We start from the raw sequence: 21,934 nt of genomic DNA, 5'->3' as shown, positions 1-21,934 counted from the left end.
AGCTGATGTTCACGACTTCGAAGTTGAAAGAGGGAAAGAAAGTATAAGTTAAAACTGATTATACACTGTCTGTGTGCAAAATTTTATCCAAATTGGTCTGACTGCCAAACATTCAATTATACACACGTCTTACAAACATTCTCATTTATATAATATAAGTAGGATCAATGAAATCATTCATTAAAAAAGGAATATTACTAATAATCACATTTCCTTGAAACTCTAGTAGTCCTTATTTTCTTCTGAGCAGTATGCATATTTCACGGTATATTGTTATTATTAACACAGTCATATTTTTTATAATAAGTGAGTGTAAACATAGCCTAATTAAACCACGATGATCTGTAAACCACATTTATTAACGAGTCACCACGAGCTTTAATAGAAACATGTCCATTCTTAAGAAATAATTAACTATGAAAATAAATCATTAGGAGTTAATTATAAAGATGTTTCATTTGGTTGGTAAAAGCTTATTATCAGAAATAGGCTCTACAAATAAAGTACGAGTACGAGTAATAATCATTATTAAATTTGAATATATTATATTCACTTCATTACGTTGAAACAGGCATACAGTTATGTACGATCTAATGAGTTTTCTGATTAACTTTTTAACCACAACGGTCAAAAAAAAATTCTGAAAATCATTCCATATGCGCCACAAAATGCCGACATGGCCACTATGGCACTTTTTTCAGCTGTCGTGTTTTACCGACCGTGGCGGTCAGAGGGTTAATAATAATATGCTCATCGTTATCATTATATCAGCCCAAAGCCGTCCATTGCTGTACAAAATCCTCACCTAAAGAACTCTACAACGACTGGTCGAATGTATTATGTACCTATGGTATGGTAATTTAATTTTATTATTGTATTTTTTTATCACTAGGTGTTATTTGAAACAAATAAAAGCTATTGCCAGACTTAAGTAACAATGGGGAGGTCACATGGCTCGAAAACTGACAGCTGGTGGGTAGCATGGTTCACCGATAGTCGGAAAACAGAATGTATGGTAATTAAATTTTATTAATGTATTTTTTATCGATAGGAGGTGTTATTTACAACAAATAAAAGCTACGCGGACACTATCCTAAATTAACATAGGTTGTTTTTAATATGACTCAGTGAAAAGTTTGTGTAGGACGAAGAAAAATTTGTGGGCAAACAGCTTATAAAACAAGTATTCTGTACATTAATAAATTATTGTTAAGTCGTTCATAAGCTCGCTTCACGAGTATAAGGGGTGCATTGAATAGACACCCACGTTAAATATGCATACTACTGTTCGCTCCAGGTTATTATCTAAAGCAGTCATGCGTTAACTCTAAAATGAGCAACCCCTCACCGAGTATTTCAGTACTCCGGTCACTCCATATTAAATGCAAATTACCCACTGCACTTCCAAATTGCTCCGCAAACAATTCACCTTCGAAACAATGCCGTATTTAAATCAGATTGAAATTCGGCACGTCGATTAAAAGCTCCAAGAGCTACGCGTGCCTAAGTGCAGAGCAAACATTGCTACCTAACTTAAACCGACCCGGGCAGACTATCGCAGCTTGAACCTCGCATTCCCAAATGCCGCCCAAAAGGGGTGTAAAAGGCAAAGGATCAGATTAAAGTGGTCACAACCATGTGATCGCAATTACTATGTGTAGGGAAGCAAGCCGCTTATGCAAATGACGATTTCCCGCGGACGCATCTAATGGGCCATAAAGAGTGGGGGTAGGGGGACAGATGCACTTTTAGAACTCTCTGTTTGTCCGAGTCTGGGGCTGTGCTAAATCTGGACCACGGATTTAAAGTGACCGCAAAAAGGACAGCTGGCTTTCCGTTTTTATTTAGAATGCCTGAGACGATAAATTATTCACATGGATTTAGGTAATATTGGGTTTGGCGTTTTGTAAAGGAGGTATGGTGTGGAGGTGTGGTGTGGTGTTGATGAAAAAATGTTTCCTTTTTTTCACAAAATAAAATTAAAGTCATTTTGAGAACGGGAAAGAGCAAAACTTTGAAATTATTGCTGATTACTAGTTTTCACGTGTGTTATAGGTACTAGGCATGGATAAACATAGTTGTAAAAAATTAATACATACTTAAATACATAATAATATTAAACTATAAATCCTTTTTCACTGCTCTAAGGGGTAGCAGACCGGAGTATTTCATATTAATTTTAGTTTGACACGTCGACGCGTAACTGAGAAACAGTAGGGCTACTAATTATGAAATTCGAAAATCGAAGTTCATATCGCACCGTCCCGCTCACACTAATGTTATTTCATACGAGAATGAAAGGGACGGTATGATACGAACTTCAATTTTCGAATTTGGTAGTAGCCCTACAGGGCCTTGACAGACGGACGGACAGGCAAGAAAGCAATTCTATAAGGGTTCAATTTTTGACAACTGAGATACGGAGCCTTAAAAACATGGCTCATTATCTCATACCTTTTTAATCCATAAATCAGGCTAGCACAGCGTGCATAAATAAGCAAGGGCCCGCGTCACGTTGGCCCGGCGCCATGGATTGATTAATTTATAACTCTTGCACGACTTTTATTGGCTCTCATCCCGCGTAATTGCTATTGGATCGATTATGGGTAAAGGGCAAGGTGGCAAAAGTAGTAAATTATTTGAAAAAAAAACATGTAAAAAATTGGTCCTTCGCGGATTTTATTTTCATTGTGTTAAAAACTACCATCGTAGGTGTAAAGATCCGATCTGCACAGAGCCCGCGTGGGAATTACAGCCCAAACCATCTCTTTCTGGGAGGAGATTTGTGTCCAGCAGTGGGACGTATATAAGACATGATGCTGATGATGATGAAAAAATTTGTCTCTGGAAATACTAGATTTTAATTAAGTATTTTAAAAAACAAAAAACAATTGCCAGATACATGTAGGTACTACGCCTATTTATTTGGCTTTTTCTTTTTTTGTTGCAACTTTCAGAACAATATTTTAACGAAAAAATAGATTGCATTTTTTTTAAGAATTAAAAAAAAATGCTTTACGACTAAGTATAACAAAATTGATCACATGCAAATTCTCAACCTCTTTCCCAAAAAGCAAAAGTGTCGAGTCAAGAATCGATACTTTTGCTTTGCCCGAAGTGTGCAGCCAGCTTAACCTGGAAATTTGTAATACACTTAATGTAGCCCCAGCACATGTTTTGTACGGCTCCGTTACCAGTGACCAATTAATCTGAGTGTAATTGCACCATTTCGTTGAAAACCATCCAACCGCGACGCAATCACATGGCTATCGAAACAAACGATTATAACCCTTGTGCCAACAATTTAGGGCTGCTATTAGAAACCATGTGCTATTTACTGTACTTTAATCAATTTTAAATTGAAATTTTTCATACATTATACATACAAATAGAAAAAACAAATAAAAATGCCAAGTTCTGGTTTAAAATATCAAAATTAATTCCTTAGCAAAATAAAATAATTAATTTCCAATGCATCAAAAGTGTGGAGATCCAAAAAGTTAAATCTTATCATGATACTACAAAAACTTAGACGACTGTTGAATATTCGTCGAAAACTAATGTAAAAAAATATATTTTGTGCATCTGAGCCGTAATAAGGTTAAATAAAATATCAAAACGTAATCCTTATAATCTTAGTTTCCTAGTGACACAGTGATATTACAATATTAATAGCAGTATTCATATTCAAAATTACTAATAATTTATCACAAAATCTTCCATGAAATACCGCTGACACTTTGACTGACCTTTCGTTGGATCAAATAATATGAATAGCAGTCTTGTTTTTGAACTATTTTCTCGACCAACACTCATTTGTCGAGTCACGGACGAGAACTCTCTCAAACAAAATATACAGCTAAAGCCACCTAGAGCAAGATGCAGTTTGGTATCAGATTGATGCATTAAACAGACTTTGAATACTCTTTGCTAAATAAATATCACTACACAAATAGCCATAATTAATGAATATCCTAGTATTTCTATTTGAAATTTAGACTTTTTTAAATAGAAATAACGAGACGTGAGGCACTGCATGACTAAGAATTCCGGATTGATTCGAAACAAAGATTATTAATACGTGAATGATCTAATATCTACTAAATTGAACAAATTAGTTTGGATTTTTCCGTTGAAGTTCAACATTAATTATGACCGAACAAAATTAAGATAATACTTTGGGAGCGTAATTAGCTGATTTTACCTGTGTATTTAGAAATTGTAACTAATGTACCTAGTTGAAGTGATAAATATATAATTATTGGCAAGTGCATATTATTTTTTTACTATCAAATAAATAAAATCATATGTATCACTAAAACTTGGCGAAGCACACTGCCGTGCTACAATTTTGGAATTTTTTTCATTGGTTACGGTGATTTGATGCAACAAACCGCACTTGAGTGTGGAAATACTAATGTTGAAAATAGCCTGAATGGCTTCGAGAAAAGTATGGTACGGCCGTGCCTTTGTTTTGTTTTGCTCGACTTGGCGAAGGCTCTACCGTGTCCCCAGATTCCTTATACAAGTTGCTATGTGAAATAATTAAATTACGGTGCAAAAATGATGTAGCACATTATATTATTTTATTATTCTCGTTGTTCAAAATAATAAAAAATAATTTAATAAAAATAATTTCTGGCCATAAATTAATTTAACTCGGGTATCAGTATTGAAGCACTAAATACCTATTATATTTCGGAAAAGCCATAAAGAACTCTTTTAAATGTCACCTTATTAAACTACCAGCGCACTTTCAGAAAGAGCATCATTGTCAAAAATAATGCGCCGCAAGATACTTGGCAGAAAGTAATACGTTCTTTATAAAATACGCAAGAACTTACTAGAGTATACCTATAACCCATCTCCATTCCAAAAATTCGTCCAGCTCCACGAAACCACATTATTTAGCGATCCGCGGCGCTGCGGTCGCCCCGCATTACCGCTCACTTGCTGCGGTCTCTTAATGCTACACTTGTTTTATTATATTACGGCATTAACGAGGTTCCAGACTCTGAGTTGGGTCAGGGTTAGGTTAGGGCAACCCAACTCATTCAAGTTTTATAAAAAAAAAATTAGAGGTAAACAAATTAAATTGTAACACGTTTAAAAATGGAGTCTTCAATTTTCATTTTTTTTTGTTTCACTGAGTTTGACATTAAATTAATCTAAAGTTATTTCAAACCTGAAAAAAATATTGCATCAAACTACGAGTGCGACTGGAAAAGTGCGAAGAGGATGTTCGAGTAATGGCTGAAACGCTGGAGGCTGAGGAGTGGAGGGTGGGTCTTAGAAGCAGCTTGGAGAAAACGGAGTATTTGCTGATGAGAAATGTGGATGTGGAAGACCTGGTGGGCGAGCCCAACATTATAGGCGAGAGTAAGTCTGCGCGGCTTCGTTGCCTCGGCCACGTGGAGAGAATGGGAGAGGATCGTGCGGCCAAGAGAGCATACCTAGGACAACCGACTGGAAGACGGCCAATCGGAAGGCCTAGGTATCGCTGGTTGTATGAAGTCCGAAAAGACCTGTGCGACATGCAGGTGGCAGACTGGCGCCTTGTTGTACAGGATAGGAACAATTGGCGGAGTCTTGTGTCGGAGGCCAAGATCCACTTTGGGTCGCTGAGCCGGCGAAGTAAGTAAGTAAGTAAACTACGAGTATTATTTCGCTCAAAAACGTAAAGATGTTTTAGGTATACTGTCTTCTAAATACATTGATTTATATAAAAATAAATTTGATGTACATTTTGCGCCTCGTAGGATATTCTATCTAGCTTAAGGTAATATGATAAGTATATAAGTTTATTTCCTTATAACTTTAAAATGTAGCCAGAAAGTCATTTTATATCTTTTTTAATTTACCAATTTTCAGCCTGTTACATAGTGCCGCTCGATTTACTTGCACTGCTCGAACATACATTTCAATTGGCAGCACAGAAATTTAGTCAATTTAATAAAAAAAAAAATGTATTTCCATTTTTAGTAAAAAAGCAAATAATTAGCAGCATCGCTTCTCTAAGATAATACGAATGCTGCTCTTTCCGTTTCTCTTAATGTCGATTCGGTAGTTGTACCCATTGGCGTAGCAAGCGTCGTAGAGCCTCGTAGCAAATGGCGTAGCGAGCTACGTTTTTAAAACATGCCTTTGTAAAAGGATAGTTGCATTGCTTAGTTCACCTAATGCAGTCGACGTACCATAATCCCAAGCTGCTTTGGTCAAGTAACGTCATTATTACATTAGCCTGTTCGCATAACGAACGTCGTCTTTACTCTAGTCTGAAGTAACAGTAACGCAGAGTGGACCTTTTCGTTAGGATAAGCGTTCTTTTTAAGGCTGGCATCGGAGCTGAGATTCTTATAGGGTTTTTGATTCTCATTGATGACCGCTAACTCGTTTGGTTTCCCGATATAAAATTGTGAAAATTTACATTGAAATATAATGTTTTTCTAAGTCTTAAGTCCTATTTATTTTTTTGTTATGGTCTTCTTTGAACTTTTTCGTACTCCGTCTTATTTGTTGCTCGTCTTACTTGTTATTATTTACTGTCTTTTTTAAAAAGACAAAGAGAGTGACAAATATGGAATGAAACAAAATAACAAATCAAATGAAGAATGCACGAGACGTGATAATAGCATACCGTATCAATGACTGCTTATTTATATTTATTTATTTGTTTATTTTTCAACAATAAAATACAGCATTACAGTAAGTACCAATGCACTGTAAAATTTAAATTGTACAAAAAAAACACAAAATAATTACAAACAACACAACAAAAGTATCTCGAAGTTTTTCAATTGTGTTTTGTTTCTTTTATTTTGTACAATAAAGAGTTTATATAACGAAAAAAAAGTTATTTAGGGATTTTTATCCTTGCTTCCTTAAAGCGATGGAAGATCGCGCCCTCCGGCTAGAAGTCAGAGGGCAGAAACATTTTTTGATACTAAGCCGGCACTTGGAGTCTAAAAGAGTGAAAATTAACTATAAAATGTTCTCTAGTTTTATCACAACTTACAGCAGATAATGTCCATGCTTCGCGCTACTTAAGCTTCGTTCCACTAATTAGTCGTTAAAAAAACTCAATAAAGCAAACCACAAGCAAGCAACAGCCACAGATCCCTCACGAGAGGCGATGTATCGAGACCTCTTAGTTACGTGAACAGCTCTCCGGTTTGTTAGCTCGGGCCGGCCTGCTAAACGACTTAATAAAGATACTGGGGAATGTTCTGGATCCTGTGTGTACATTGTTCTAGTTTTTTGAAGGTTTTGTACACAGAAGGCTCCAATGGGACCCAATTAGATCGCTTTCTTAACTCAAACACGGCAAAAAGTGTTTTAGCAGTTAATCCAAGTTACTTATCTATAAACTATCTGTTCGTCTCATCCAAATAGATCCAATCGTTTAACAAGCTAAAGTATATACTCATACAGTCATACGCGCGAATTACTGATTTTATTAGCTTTTAGGCTGCGGCATCACTGAGGCGGAGGCGAGCTGAGCGGAGAGGAGACGTGTAGGGATCAACCAACCATATTAAATCTCGTCTTTGAGATGTGGATTTCAACTAATATTCATCGATGGTGGAGCCGCACCCTTACACATGCTTTATGCTTGGATCATAATTCCGACATGTCATTAAATTCTCAAAAGTTACATCTAGAGGCCGTATTGCCTAGCGCGTTGACAGTCACAATCGCATTCACTATCTCTTTCTACCCTCACCTTACCGTGTGAGAGAAAGAACTAGCGAAAACGATTATGATTCCAAGCGCGTTAGACAATAATAAGGCATCTGACGGTCTATTGTGTAACATTTCTGACACTCGCGATCACAATCAATAAAAAATGTGTAAGTACCTTTTATTTCAAAATGTATTTAATTTTTTCATACAAATTTTATGAGTCAGTTTTGGGACGCCCATACTGAGTGTATGAAAAAGACGTCACAAAACTGTCATTTTTGATAGAGTCATTTTTTTAAACCATCGTTATCGATTGTGCTTTAGATTCTGAGTAGGAAAAACTATATTTTTTCCAAAACTGAAAAGATAGGGTACACTTTTTTGTGAAAATATCCACTTCATTGTAATTGTGAGTGTGAGAAACATTAGACAATACGGCCTCGGATCTCCATTAACGCTCTATGAACACACGCACCAAATATCATGTAACTAGCTCAGCGAATAGAACATGGAAACATTCGCATAAACACAATAATAATTACTAGGATTAGTAGGATCATGTACAGCTAATGTTAATAAGGTTAATGAGAATTAGGGCTGTTTCACTACTAGAACAAAACAAATAGAGGCGGCATCACATTTAATCGTCAGTTAACACTAATCAATGGATGGTGAAACAGCCCCTTAATGTCTAATTATTGAATCCATACTAATATTATAAATGCTAAAGTGTGCGTGTTTGTGTGTTTCTATGTTTGTCCATCTTTCACGTCGAAACGGAGCGACGGATCGATGTGATTTATGGTAAAGAGATGGTTCATGGGCCAGAGAGTGACGTAGGCTACTTTGTATCCCGGAAAAATGCACAGTTCCCAAGGGAACCGCGTCAACGCGCGCGAAGCCGCGAGCAAAAGCTAGTATAAAATAATACTGAAAATTATGGAAACAAATATTTTGATTGAATCGCGTGAGCCACTCTTCGAGTAATGTGGCGGCAAAGCGCTTATTTAATTTATGAGGTTTGATACTATGCATGCAAATTAAATGTTATTTAAACTACACGTGCAATGAGGATTTTTTAGTCTAAACACAAAACATATTAGTTTGCAAAGATCATATTTTTAGTTTCGTTTGCAAAATTTTTAGCTTTGTAATATTCAATAAAAGCTAAACCGTTGTCTGTAAAAATGTAACTTACAGATTACAGCCAATTTAATGGATTTAAAAGATAAGTAGAATGGAATGGAATGGAATGGAATAGAATGGAATTGAATGGAATGGAATTGAATTGCATAGAATATAATAGAATTGGAATGGAATGGAATGGAATTGAATGCATAGAATAGAATAGAATAGAATAGAATATAATAGAACAGAATATAATAGATCAGAATGTTTATTTGCGTAGAATAAGTAGGTACATCGGTGTCCTTAGGTGGTATGTGACAATAAAGTAACTTATTCTATTATTTGTACTAAATAATACTAACATGCAAATTTTTGGGTATTATTAAAACACTTTGCATTTTGAAGCATTTTGGTTTTGGATACCATGGTATCGTAGGACTGTCAAGTGGCTAAACTAATTGCCTAGCAAAAATATTCACTCCAGACTACAGAGCCACGTGCTTCCATGAACAATTTAGCAAAGCAAATACATTAGACACCATGATCGTAATTATGCACTTGTGCATTGCATTAACTACAAACTTACAATGCGAACTCTGATTCCCCTTGGGATTTGAAAGCTTGCAAGTTAACTTAACCGCGGTTACTCAGAACCGCGCACGCCAACTTAAGTGCCCGGAAGTTTTTTTTCCAACTGTGGCAAACGAGAACGCAAAAAAAAGGCGGTTATATTTCTGAACTAAAACCACATTGAATGTTGAAGTGACATATGAGAGAAACATAAAAAACTCACTTTTCTATCCTTCTTTTGCTAAATGTGTATGAATTAAAAACACTTTACTCGTATTTACGGACTTTAAAAAAACGTCGTAAATTAAGAATTCTTGCCGCACATTATTAATAATAGTACCTAATTTCTTCATTCCCCTTCATTGATAGAAATAAAAAATAACTGAGCCGTCTGCCGAAGTTAACGGAAATTAAGAAACACACAAAAAATTACAAAGTTTATGGTCAAATAAAGAAAATTTTTTTGGTATCATTGTGCGGATCTGATGATTGAGTCAAAAGCAAGCTGGGTACTGGTACTCTAAAACAATGTAGCTAAGCCGTATTCGGGCTTTTTAGGATGTCTTAGAATGTCTTTTGACCGAAATTACTATCCAGGATCTGATGGCATGAATGAATGAAGCAGTCAACCAGGTTCACTGAAAAAAAAAAAAAGATTTACTAACAGTAACAAAAAAAAATGTTGCTTGTAACATAACTTTGAGTGACTACAAAACTAAGGCCTCACAAAACCAGTTTTGCAATATTAGCATAATTTTGGTTCCTAATTAGTAAATTTTGGCTCGTCAAGTAGTCAAACTAGTTCAGTTATCACTTTTTTTCAATGTTTACCGTTACATCAATAGTTAATTTTTCTGTTTCAGTTTGAACTTCCGTGCACTTATGTTAGCGTGTTATAAGTTTTTAAACTACTATGTTATGTAATTATTACTGCAACCGTCAAAACGATAACTATGGCTTACTGACTGATACATCGTACAAAACCAAATCATTCCATCTATTTTTAAGTTACGATACTACAAACAAAATCTTATAAATAAGTTTGATTAATACAACATAACATAATAAAAAAACAAAACAAATAGTTACAAATACACACGTTAAATTGAGACCCCTATTTTGCGTCGGAGATTAATACAATAACTTTTTGTAAAAAATTACTACTTTAGTTTTTATTACAACTTTTATTTAGTTTCACCTGTCTCCTTGTCTGTCGGTCTGTCTGTAGTCAAATCTTGCAAGTTAAATTCAACCAACTTCCAGTAGTTGAATCGACTTAAAATTTGGTATACTTATGTCAATTGCGTGACAATACAATAATCTTGTAGTGACATCCTGGTAGTCCAGCCAGGATTATCTCCACAGGACGGAACTATTCAACGGTTAATGGCAGCGACTTGAAATTTGGTATGCAAATGTAGTTTGGGTGACAATACAAGTACAGTCAGCATAAAGTACACTCAGCAAAAAAATCTTGTATTAAAAATGAGATTTTTACCCAAAACTTTTACTAACGCAACTTACATTTCAATCAAATCACGCATCCGTACTGAATTTAACTTCAATTTATTTTGATTTCTGAGATTTGACCCGAACAAACAAACATTGCAAATGAAATAAAAACTTGTTAGTGTTGCCAGAAAATAAATAAAACAAAAAATGTTTATCTATCTATACATTATATGAACACGTAGTTCCAATCAGTCTCACCCGTGTAACTCCAGCCCAGACCAGTGCGAGGAAAAAGCCAAATTAAAAAAGTTGAACCGGAACGGATAAAAAACAAACCTTTTTAAACTTATGATAGGCACGAATTTGAAGGACACGTGGAGTTTTGAGTCACATATTGTATAAAAAAGACTTTATTTTTGATTCGACACTTGATTTTTGAAAACAAAGAGACAGCGAAAATTATAAAACATGACTTGTGTGTATTTTTATTGCAATTACAACAATAAGTAACAAAAAAAAATTGATGAGTACTAACTCAGCCATACTCTGGCGTAAGTGTTCGTAAGTTGACAGGGTATTTGTTAAGGCATTTATCCGAGTTCGAAAAATAATAGTCTTATTGAATTGGTTTTAACAGATAACTTGGTCTTTCATTTATTAGTTTTATGCATAGGTTTGTAAACAAATTCTAATTAACATTACTACAAAAAAATCAAAATAATAGTCCAGATCGGGTTTCCATTAAGAATTATTTAATTAAATTCCCAAGTAAACAACAAAGCGAATTAAGGCGTTTGTTTTTCAATTACAATGAGTAATTTCTATTGTCCCTATTCTTGACATAGAACTGCAGTAAAATTTTTAAGATTATATTATTATAAAACGCGGTTTTAGCAAATATTATTAAGCACAATGGGTATTATTAAACTGAAAGGCAAACAATGTAATAATTAACTGTTCTTTGACCGTTTCTTGAATAAAAAAATCAAAATGTTAATGAATTTTCAAAAAGTTACGTTGTTGTCTCCAAAAACGTTCTAATAAACAACCGCGGAAAAAATACATTTTGGGATTCATAAGACAGTTTAACTAAGTTAAATCGGACAGTCAAATCTAATTTAATCATTGTAAACAATCAAATCTAATCTTGTGTCCCCCTGTTAAAGCTCAGATTAGATCTGCAAGAAAAATCGTGCAGTTAGCAATACATTGGCACGCTCGATACACATCAAACTCGTTCCCTTTACGAAATCGCGATGTGCCTAATACAATGTTGCTACATTCTTCCGGGTACTGGGGTTAAACCGGGTTTAATTCTTGCTAAACATTGTATTTTTCGAATCAAAACACTTTTATGTATTTTAATTTGATTTAGCAAAGCTGCGCGTAAAGTCTACTACATAAATAAATTCACCTTTCCTGTCAGCTACGAAATAAAGTTACGTTCAAGTTGCGTCAGAATAGGCATTTTATATCCGAATTCCTTTGTGATCGATTGCTTTGATGTACCCGGTGGGCTCGGGGCTTACTAAGGCTTTACGGTCTCGATTAACGCAGAACTAACGATTAGATTAAATAAAACATTTTCGTTGGGGAATCTGAGTCCGAGTTTGTTTTGAGAGCTGTCGCTTTTAAAACGACGGGAATCTTAATTGGCAAAATGGAACCATTGTAGCCTTTGCACACTGAAATTTTTAATCGCCATTTTATAACCATTTTATAATAAATTAGAAGCTGAGGTTAATCAAGTTAATTATGCAATTTTTTATTGAAATAGTTTATTTTTTTTAAACCACTACATATTTTTGTGATCAAAATATGAAAAAAACATCGAAACCTCTAGAGATTTTTATTTTTCATTTTCATTTTGTTCTTGAAGCTTTGCTTGATTACGAGTATCAAATTTAAAGCTAGGTTCTGATAGATAATCCTGAAACCTTATCATCCAACTCAATTGACATCTCAATCATTTTCACTACTTTCATAGAAAGAGATACAGAATGCGATTGCGATGTATATACAGTTTTATTCATCATCCAAGCGGCTGCCCCTACCGGGAACAAGGTACTCACAATGGAGAAACTGATTTACTAATCACTTGGCTAAGCAGTCACGAAAATTTTATTCAAAGATAAGTATCAGACTATCTAGGAATAACTGTTACAACAACAGGGTGAATGACACAGCGATGGCGTTTCACATCAATTCCATTGATCACTTCCGAACTAAAAGTGCATGCAAATGTCAGTTCAGGCCAAATCACCCTGCCCTATTTTTACGGTACACGCGATACCCCTGCAACAACCTATGAAAGTCGATAGCATCGCCAGTGTCTAACGAGAACAACCAAATTTGTTTGAAATATAGTTAGTTCCGAATTTATCCGCACGCAGTGATAAGTTGGTGATTGTGTTCGATAACCCTTTTAGTATCTTCGTGTGTGACAGGGATTCATTGGTCAACTAAGATTTGGGTCGAGCTCGAAAAGTTCGACAAAACAACTCACTGTATAGCGTAATTTTTTCAAAGAATTATAAGGTTGACTGTCTGTTGCACAACGGAACATTTCGTGCTACTTTTACTACCGATGTTGAATTTAACTTTTTAAATACATTCAAGCACCGTAAGGTTGGGGTACTTTGACCCAATGAAGGGTAACTTTGGCCCATATGAAAATCATTAATAGAAAAGTTTATTAATAAAACAAAAAATTAGAAAATCAAAAAAATCCGACTGCTTTAAAAATACTAAAAAGAAGAAAACAAGTCTAGTGGGCTAGAACTTTGTTAAGTAGCTAACTTAAAGTTCAACAGTCGGGACCTATAATTTAAGAATTTTTGACCGTCACGATTTAAATGGGTCCCCACTGTTGAACGTTAAGATAGCTACTTAACAAAGTGCTAGCCCACCAGACTTGTTTTCATCTCTTTAGTATTTTTTTAAGCAGTCGGATTTTTTGATTTTTTAAATTTATTGTTTCATTTCGCACTTTTATAATAGTTCTGTGAAAATGGTAGATGAAAACTATTATAACCCATATAATATATTTAGAATGGGCTACTTATTAGCTTTCATTTGATACCCCACTCGATAGGTTTGAATTTTTTTTTTTTTGAAAACTAACAATTTGGCGCCAAAAATCCGCCATTTTTATTTTTCAAGGTTTTCATGTAAGTACCCAGTGTCACTCGCGTCACCAAGACGAATCCAATGACGTATCATTTATCAAAATCGGTTCAGCCGTTGAGTGGTTACGAGAGGACATAGGAATAGACATACATACGCGTCAAACACATAACCCTCCTTCTTCGCAGTCGGGTAAAAAACACTACAACCGAGCTAATTTCAATGGCCAAAGTTACCCTTCAAGGCTAAAGTAGCCCAGTGTTACGGTATAATTATGTAGAAGGATTATTAAATAATTAAAACAGCCATCATAAATTCCTTAATCTATAGTTAGCTCTGACTCGTCCGAACAGCTAGGGCGTAAAATTCCCTGACTGCCTACAATCAGGCTTCTTTCAATCATGGGTCAATTGCGACCCATCTTGGACTAGAGACGTGATTTTGGTCAATGCGTAAAAAACTATTCAACTTACATAAGAACCTGTTAAATTTTACGAAAACAACAAAAAAAAATTGTTGTATACATTCAAACTAAACAACAAAAATAAGAGTAAATGAAACGTAAACATCCGTGCAGAATAAACACCCTTATTCGAAAACGACGACACAACAAAAAATCTCAGCGTGCTTTTTAAAAACATTTACCCGAGCATGTTTACACCACACCACGATATTTAACCAAGTGTGCCCGCTCTCATTAAAGAACAATTAATGAGGGTAGGACGCAACCGCGGCCCACTAATTGATGAAGTCATGCGTTTTATTAAAGTACATGTTTTTCTGAAGGGTTGTAATGACGTTGGTGCTGGTGGGTAGTTTAATAAAACTGGTACAATATAATATATTTTGACAGTGGAAATGAAAAACTTCTAAAGCGCCAAAATGCTACGTTTGAGAAATGTATTTTGAAATAAAAAAATAAAGCTTTTTTTATACTACTGGATGGCAAACGAGCAAGTGGGTCTCCTGATGGTAAAAGATCACCACCGCCCATAGACACCTGCAACACCAGGGGGATTGCAGATGCGTTGCCAACCTAGAGGCCTAAGATGGGATACCTGAAGTGCCAGTAATTTCACCGGCTGCCTTACTCTCCACGCCGAAACACAACAGTGCAAGCACTGCTGCTTCATGGCAGGATTAGCGAACAAGATGGTGGTAGCAATCCGGGCGGACCTTGCACTAGGTCCTACCACCTGCTGCTGGTGGGTAGTTTAATAAAACCGGTACAATATAATATATTTTGACAGTGGAAATGAAAAACTTCTAAAGCGCCAAAATGCTACGTTTGAGAAATGTATTTTGAACTAAGAAAATAAAGTTATTTTCACAAAGTAGCATTTTTAACGCTTTAGTAATTTTTTTTTATCGAACAGATGGCAAACGAGCAGGCGGGTGACTTGATGGTTAGTGATCACCGCCACCCATGGACACCTACAGCATTATTAGGACTGCGGGTGCATTGCCGGCCTTGCAGTAGGCGATACACGTTTTCCTTCCCACTGACAATTTGGTTTTTTGTTTTGGATATTTTTAAGCATAAATTGTGACAATTTTTTGTCTGGCTTTTTAAAGTTTTCCTCAAAATAACTTTATAGTATCACGTCGTCCGACCGTCCGTTAGTCTGTCTATCACGACCATTATTAAAAAAACCTTTAAGATATTAAGTTTATTTATATCATCAACGGTAATACTATTCGTCTGCTGAGTACGAACATAGGCCTCTTCGTAGAATGAGAGGGTTTAGTTTACCCTGTAGTTCCCACGAGGGTCCAGTGCGGATTGAAAGCTTCACACAAACTGCTGAATTTCTTCGTAGATGCATGCAGGTTTACTCATGATGTTTTCCTTCATCGAAAAGAACATGATAAATTTCGAATGTTATTTTTGCATAACAATTTCGAAATAGTCAAGTACCTACAGTTTTAAATTAATTTTTGACAGTAAACAATCAGGCTGACATTAGGTATTTATAATGCAAAAAATCAATCCCTCATAAATTTAATATAATTGACACTTTAAAAAAAATATTACATCAATTAGCGTAATTAAAATAGATGCGATCAAAACGTAGACGCGTCACACTAAAATATCGCATGTATTTTTCTAAATAATAACGCCGCGCTTCGTTTCCAAAGAGTACAATACGCTTCAGTATCAGTTTGTAACAAGAGATTGTTATAAGGCACGGACCGAGATGGGAACAATAGGAACGGCGAGCGGTACAACTAACGTTTCATGCGATAGCCATCCGGGAATAGAAACGGCACGGCAATCTTGATTTGCCGTACGCTATTTAGATTGGGTCTCATTGGACGTTGTTTTCGAATGAGTTTTGCATAATATAGGTCGTAATTTTGACAACATAAACTGATAGTACTTTTTATTATACGATTTTATTAAAAAAAACCAGCCAAGTGCGTATCGGACGTCAGACATTTAGGGTTCTGTGTACAGTCAGCAGTGTCAGAGTCAGAAGTGGATGAGCGGTTACGGTGCTCAAAATGATATACAAACGACGAAACGACTAAGACTACTACGAAATTTCAAAGAAGAAAAAAACATTTTTTTCAATATAATGGTACCTACTTGTTAGTTAAATGTACGTAACATTACCACCAAATTTAATGTGTATACACCAACTGGCGCAAACGTGTGTTGGAGGGTCGCAAGTACTGCGATGAAGCCTTGCTCAAGACACTTGCTGACAAGAGACAGAAATGACACCAAGGCGGTTCTGCACCAACCTCCTTAAACTTCTCTTGTCAGGTCTGTGTATGTACCATCAGCCAAATATGGTCTACCACCCTAAAGTTGATAATCGTTGCATGTCATAAAACAATAATGCCAAAAGACATGTCTGTGAACTTGAAAGTTCGACTTTAGCGACATATTCATTTGATAAGAACTTGTTTAAAAATTGATAGACCACTTATTTGGCTGATGGTACAGTCAAGTGTAAACATATGAATTTATTCAGAGTTCCAACTAAATAAGTACCATAGACTCTTATTCCGACGCAATAACGATACCTCCTACGTATACTGGTACAAGTGACAAATTTCTGATTTTTAGTTTTTGCATTTTTGTGATTAATATTTCCTTATTTACCTACCACAAAAAATTTGGACGGATATTCCTATTAGTTTTGGAAATAAAGTGACGTATATGAATGCATCTAACACCGTTTTGCTAATCGGTACAACGTATACTGAGGCAACCGACATGCACCACTATACGCGGCACCGATATTGTCGCGGGCCGGGGAAGTCGAGTGTAACTGGCAGTTGCCTCAGTGTACGCGCTAGCCGTCGCTGCGTGCGGACCGTTTAAACTGTTCTACGAGCACATAATTTGATAGATATATAAAAAAAACATGTTTGGTTTGGCAAGACCACAATAGCCGTATTTCTCATAGACAGTCATGGAAACTAAATCCAATGTGAAACCTTTTCGTGATCTATTTCGCTATGATTTCTTTGGCAAATGTATGGGATGTCAACATAACATTGGTAGTACAACGGTTCCACCCCAGTACCAGTACGTGATTCAATTTCCTCGGCTATACCTACATGTACGCGTGCTAGAAATATAACATTGCAGTATTACATTGCATTTTGGTAGTTGAGCATCCCCAAAAAGAAAACAGTAAATTAAAATGAGAACAGTATATTTCAATATACCTACAGGTTGATAAAAAAAATCCTGTACTATACTGTAACCCATATTAGGGCTACTGATTACTAATACGATATAAGTGGGAAAACATCGAAATTAGAAGTCTTCTTGCGACTCCACTTCCATACAAAACTTTTTTTTTCGAATCACAGTATTTTTCTACTTGGACCATATTAGTAATTAGTAGCCCTAATGTGGTTTAAAGCATAGTACAGGTTTTAATAACACCCTATACACATTTTTTTATACACACCTAAGAAATGGTACCTGGCTATGTATATGGCGAAAACGGGTAAACCGTATGAAGTTATAGAAGTTTCCCAAGACTCAGAAACAGACACAAAATTTAAATCTATTGTCAAGAAGACATTAATATATAAGGCGTATTATTAAAATTAATGATTATATCATGGATAGGGAAATTTGGAAATAATTCCGATCCGCATTGGCGAGTGCTTACTCCAAATAGCGAATTGAGAACTGTTTTAAATATGTAGTTGTGTTAAATACTTGTGATGTATAGATATCACTAAAATATGATTGTAAATCTGTTTACAAAATATACCTAGGTTTATTGCCAGACTCTTCTCAACAGAGGTTTTTACGAACCGGTGGTAAATTTTTTTGACATTTATAAGTGCTTGTTACAATCTAAATTGAATAAAGATATTTTGACTTTGACTCAATATTTCATGTCAAAGCTTGTCTTAAGCAAAGTGCCAATCAGACTCGCGCACGAAGGGTTCCGTACCATCTATACAACTTCATTAGGATTAGCAAAAAAATGGCAAAAAAAAACATTTGTTGTATGGGGGCCCCCTTAAATATTTATTCTGATCTATTTTTTGTTATATATATATTATATCGACTACAGTTATACATAATCTGTGAAAATTTCAACTGTCTAACTATCATGGTTCATGAGATACAGCCTGGTGACAGACGGACGGACAGCGAAGTAGTAAAAAGTAGTAGGGTTTCCGTTTATACCCTTTGGGTACGGAACCCTGAAGAGGCACAAAAAGCTAAACCGTTATGTGGATACAAATGGGTGCGATGCGATATATCTATCACATGAGGAACCTTTCACAATAAAATATGAGTACACATTTGAACAGGAATACGAATCAATTGAATGTGCTTCATTAATTTAAAGCACTTAATACAATTACTTTTCTTAATAAAACCATTAATATTTCAAGTGAGGTTTTTTTAAAGGTATATTTCTGTATTTGTATAGCACGTTTAAACATTACTAGCGGTATATTGGTACAAGTGGCATGCTAATGTTAGCGTATAATGATGCAAGTGATAAAAACGTTTATAAATCAATAGATGAAGGTAAAAGAGCATCTTTTTATTGTTCATTGCAAGCCATATAAGTATTTCATCTAAAAATTCATATACAATATAAAATATCGTTAGATCAGTAATCTACGCATTACGCCGTATACTGGAGCAAGTGGTAATTAGCTCAGTATACCGCACAACTACAAGATGTAAAATACGCGTATAGTAGTGTATCTGCCATTTTCTCAAAAACTATAAAAAATTTCAAAGTTCCATGAATACAGGTAGAAAGCCAATATTTTCTTTGGAACTAATGCAAAATTTTGAAAAGTTATATCACCAAATGAGAAAGTTACAGGTTTTTGAACCTTTGAACAGCTCTCCTGTAAATTTATGATTATGCACTTGTACCAGTATACGTAGGAGGTGTCGATAAGGCCGTAGTAACATATTTTGAGTGTTTCGAATAGTTACTTATTTTTGTACTTGACTGTACATGTCGTTCTGGCATCGGTCTAGTCAGCCACCAAAGACGTTGTGGACAGGCAACAGGCCACAATTCGTCTGGACTAGACGCGTAGGCCTGACTGATGAGATCAATAGAAATTTTCAAATTCGCAGTACATAATTTTCTAAAAAATATTACTGGTGATTTCGTCATCGTAAGTATTATGCCACATTTTTTTCTTCAATAATAAAGAGCTCCCGCATCTATGCTTTCCTTTTATTTATTCAAAAGATTATTATTAGAATCGAATTAGTGAAAATTACAAAGTCACGCCAGATATCATTATTTCTATTATAAGCCTTTTATAAATTGTGTTTGGGCAAACTACTAAATAATGTTTACTAAATTATGATTTAAAGTCAGTAAAGTAAAATTAGTATCATTAATAAATGTTAAGGGTTATATTGAAATAACATTTAAATTGATAATTAAAAAAAAAAAATTCCACACGTAGTTAATATTTTTTGAAGTTCTTGTATATTTCATGTTTTTTTTCTTTTAAAGTGGGTTCCGTGGTATTTACTTATACGTCTGTTCGTGTGTTTGTACATCAAAATTATTTGTCCAAAAAACAGGTAGCGGTATTAAGACGATATATAGAAATATATGCGACATTCTAATGACACAAATCGAATGCTCAATCTTTATACAAAACCATTAAACCTTTAAAAGATCATTCAAAGTATTATTGAAAATATATATATAATATATATATATATATATATAATATATATAAAAAAAACAGCCAAGTGCGAGTCGGACTCGCGCACCGAGGGTTCCGTAAAAATTATTAAAAAAAATGGAAAATATTTTTATCATTATGATCTAATTAAAAATTTATGCTTTTTGCAATTTTTCCTTTATCTGTGCTATAAGACGTTGCTTCGTACCAAATTTCAAGATTCTGAATTCACGGAAAGTACCCTGTAGGTTTTGGATTCCCTTGCGAGTGTCGAAAATTTGCAGCATAAACGGCTATATTATCTTTTGATTTCGTTGGCTTAGAAATTTTATTTTTTCACAGCTCCAAGGAATAGTAGACTTGACTTTTTGATATGAATTTCAGCTTAATACCTCCACGCGTTCCTGAGAAAAAGAGTCTTGACAGACAGACCCTTTAAGGGTTCCATTTTTTTCTTTTGAGGTACGGAACCCTAAAAAGCAACAAATTAACACCAATTTAAAAAAAAATAGTTAAGTCCAAATCTACGAACCGTTGTTGTTGAATTGTATCCCACTAATCCCACCAGTATTATACGTGAAAAAGTTTATTAGACTGTTTTCTTGTTTGCTACCTCTTCGTCTAACCACTGAACCATTTACAGTATACATATAGTTTGAGTCCGGGGAAGGACATAGGACAGTTTTTATCCCGCAAAATTGCACAGTTCCCGCGGGATAGCGATAAATGAATTCTATGCGGCCGGAGTCGCGGGCAATAGCAATTTTTAATAAAAAAATACCTATCAACATTCTTGCACAACCTGTACAAAATAATGCTTAAAATGTCCCAAACAAAAAACCTCACAACTTCATTTTTACGGGGTTGTGAGAAAACAGCATGGCAAAGGGAAAGCATGTTTTGTTGATCACGTTCTATCCGAGCGTGACAGGTGGCCTACGGAACAACAGGTCAACGAACTCTAAGGTTCCGTTCGCAATTAGACCAACGTTACGAAAATAAGAAAATTACTTGACAAATAGTACAGTAGTCTTAACTGATAAAATTGATGACTTGTTTAGATATGCTTGAGAAATTTATTAATGAATATTAAAAATGATCATGATAGAGCTTTGATCATATTTGATTGAGAAAATTTATTTTTTGCGGAATAAATGTGAATAAATAAAATAAAAGCCGTGGTGGCCTAGTGGTTTGACCTATCGCCTCTCAAGCAGAGGGTCGTGGGTTCAAACCCCGCACCTCTGAGTTTTTCGATATTCATGTGCGGAGTTACATTTAAAATTCACTACGAGCGAAGGAAAACATCGTGAGGAAACCTGCACAAACCTGCGAAGCAATTCAATGGTGCGTGTGAAGTTCTCAATCCGCACTGGGCCCGCGTGGGAACTATGGCCCAAGCCCTCTTGTTCTGAGAGGAGGCCTGTGCCCAGCAGTGGGACGTATATAGGCTGAGATGATAAGATGATGATGGAATAAATGTGCAGCTGAACAATAAAAAGTGTTTGAATCTTATTATAAAAAGAACAGCGTTTGTAAATAATATCAACCAATTTCAATTAGCAAATTCTGCTGCTGATTCACATAATTACTTATCTAGAATATAGTATTGAGATTACATTTGAAATTTACCACTAGCTATGCGGCGAAGGAAAACATCGTGAGAAACCTGCACAAACCTGCGAAGCAATTCAATGCTGCGTGTGAAGTTCCCAATCCGCACTGGGCCCTCGTGGGATAGGAGGCCTGTGCCCAGCAGTGGGACGTATATAGACTGGGATGGATGATGAGTATTGAGATTATTGATGTATCAAAG

At 35.3% G+C, this 21,934-nt stretch overlaps 2 protein-coding genes across 8 annotated transcripts in view; one reads left to right on the top strand and one right to left on the bottom strand.

Annotated features, from left to right (window-relative positions):
• The window catches only part of LOC141432186 (CUGBP Elav-like family member 1), a 531,549-nt gene that overhangs the window by 380,208 nt on the left and 129,407 nt on the right, over positions 1 to 21,934 (bottom strand). The window lies entirely within an intron of this gene.
• LOC141431689 (uncharacterized) overlaps positions 5,250 to 21,934 on the top strand; it is a 26,691-nt gene continuing 10,006 nt past the window's right edge. Inside the window, exon 1 of the mRNA XM_074092868.1 lies at positions 5,250 to 5,540. Within this exon, the coding sequence (XP_073948969.1) occupies positions 5,250 to 5,540 (291 nt within the window). The remainder of the gene's footprint in view (positions 5,541 to 21,934) is intronic.

This window comes from Choristoneura fumiferana, chromosome 10 (assembly GCF_025370935.1).
Source record: "Choristoneura fumiferana chromosome 10, NRCan_CFum_1, whole genome shotgun sequence".
In the NCBI taxonomy this organism is placed as follows: domain Eukaryota; kingdom Metazoa; phylum Arthropoda; class Insecta; order Lepidoptera; family Tortricidae; genus Choristoneura; species Choristoneura fumiferana.
The sequence above is the reverse complement of the archived record's forward strand: the minus strand, read 5'-3'. Positions and strand labels throughout refer to the sequence as shown.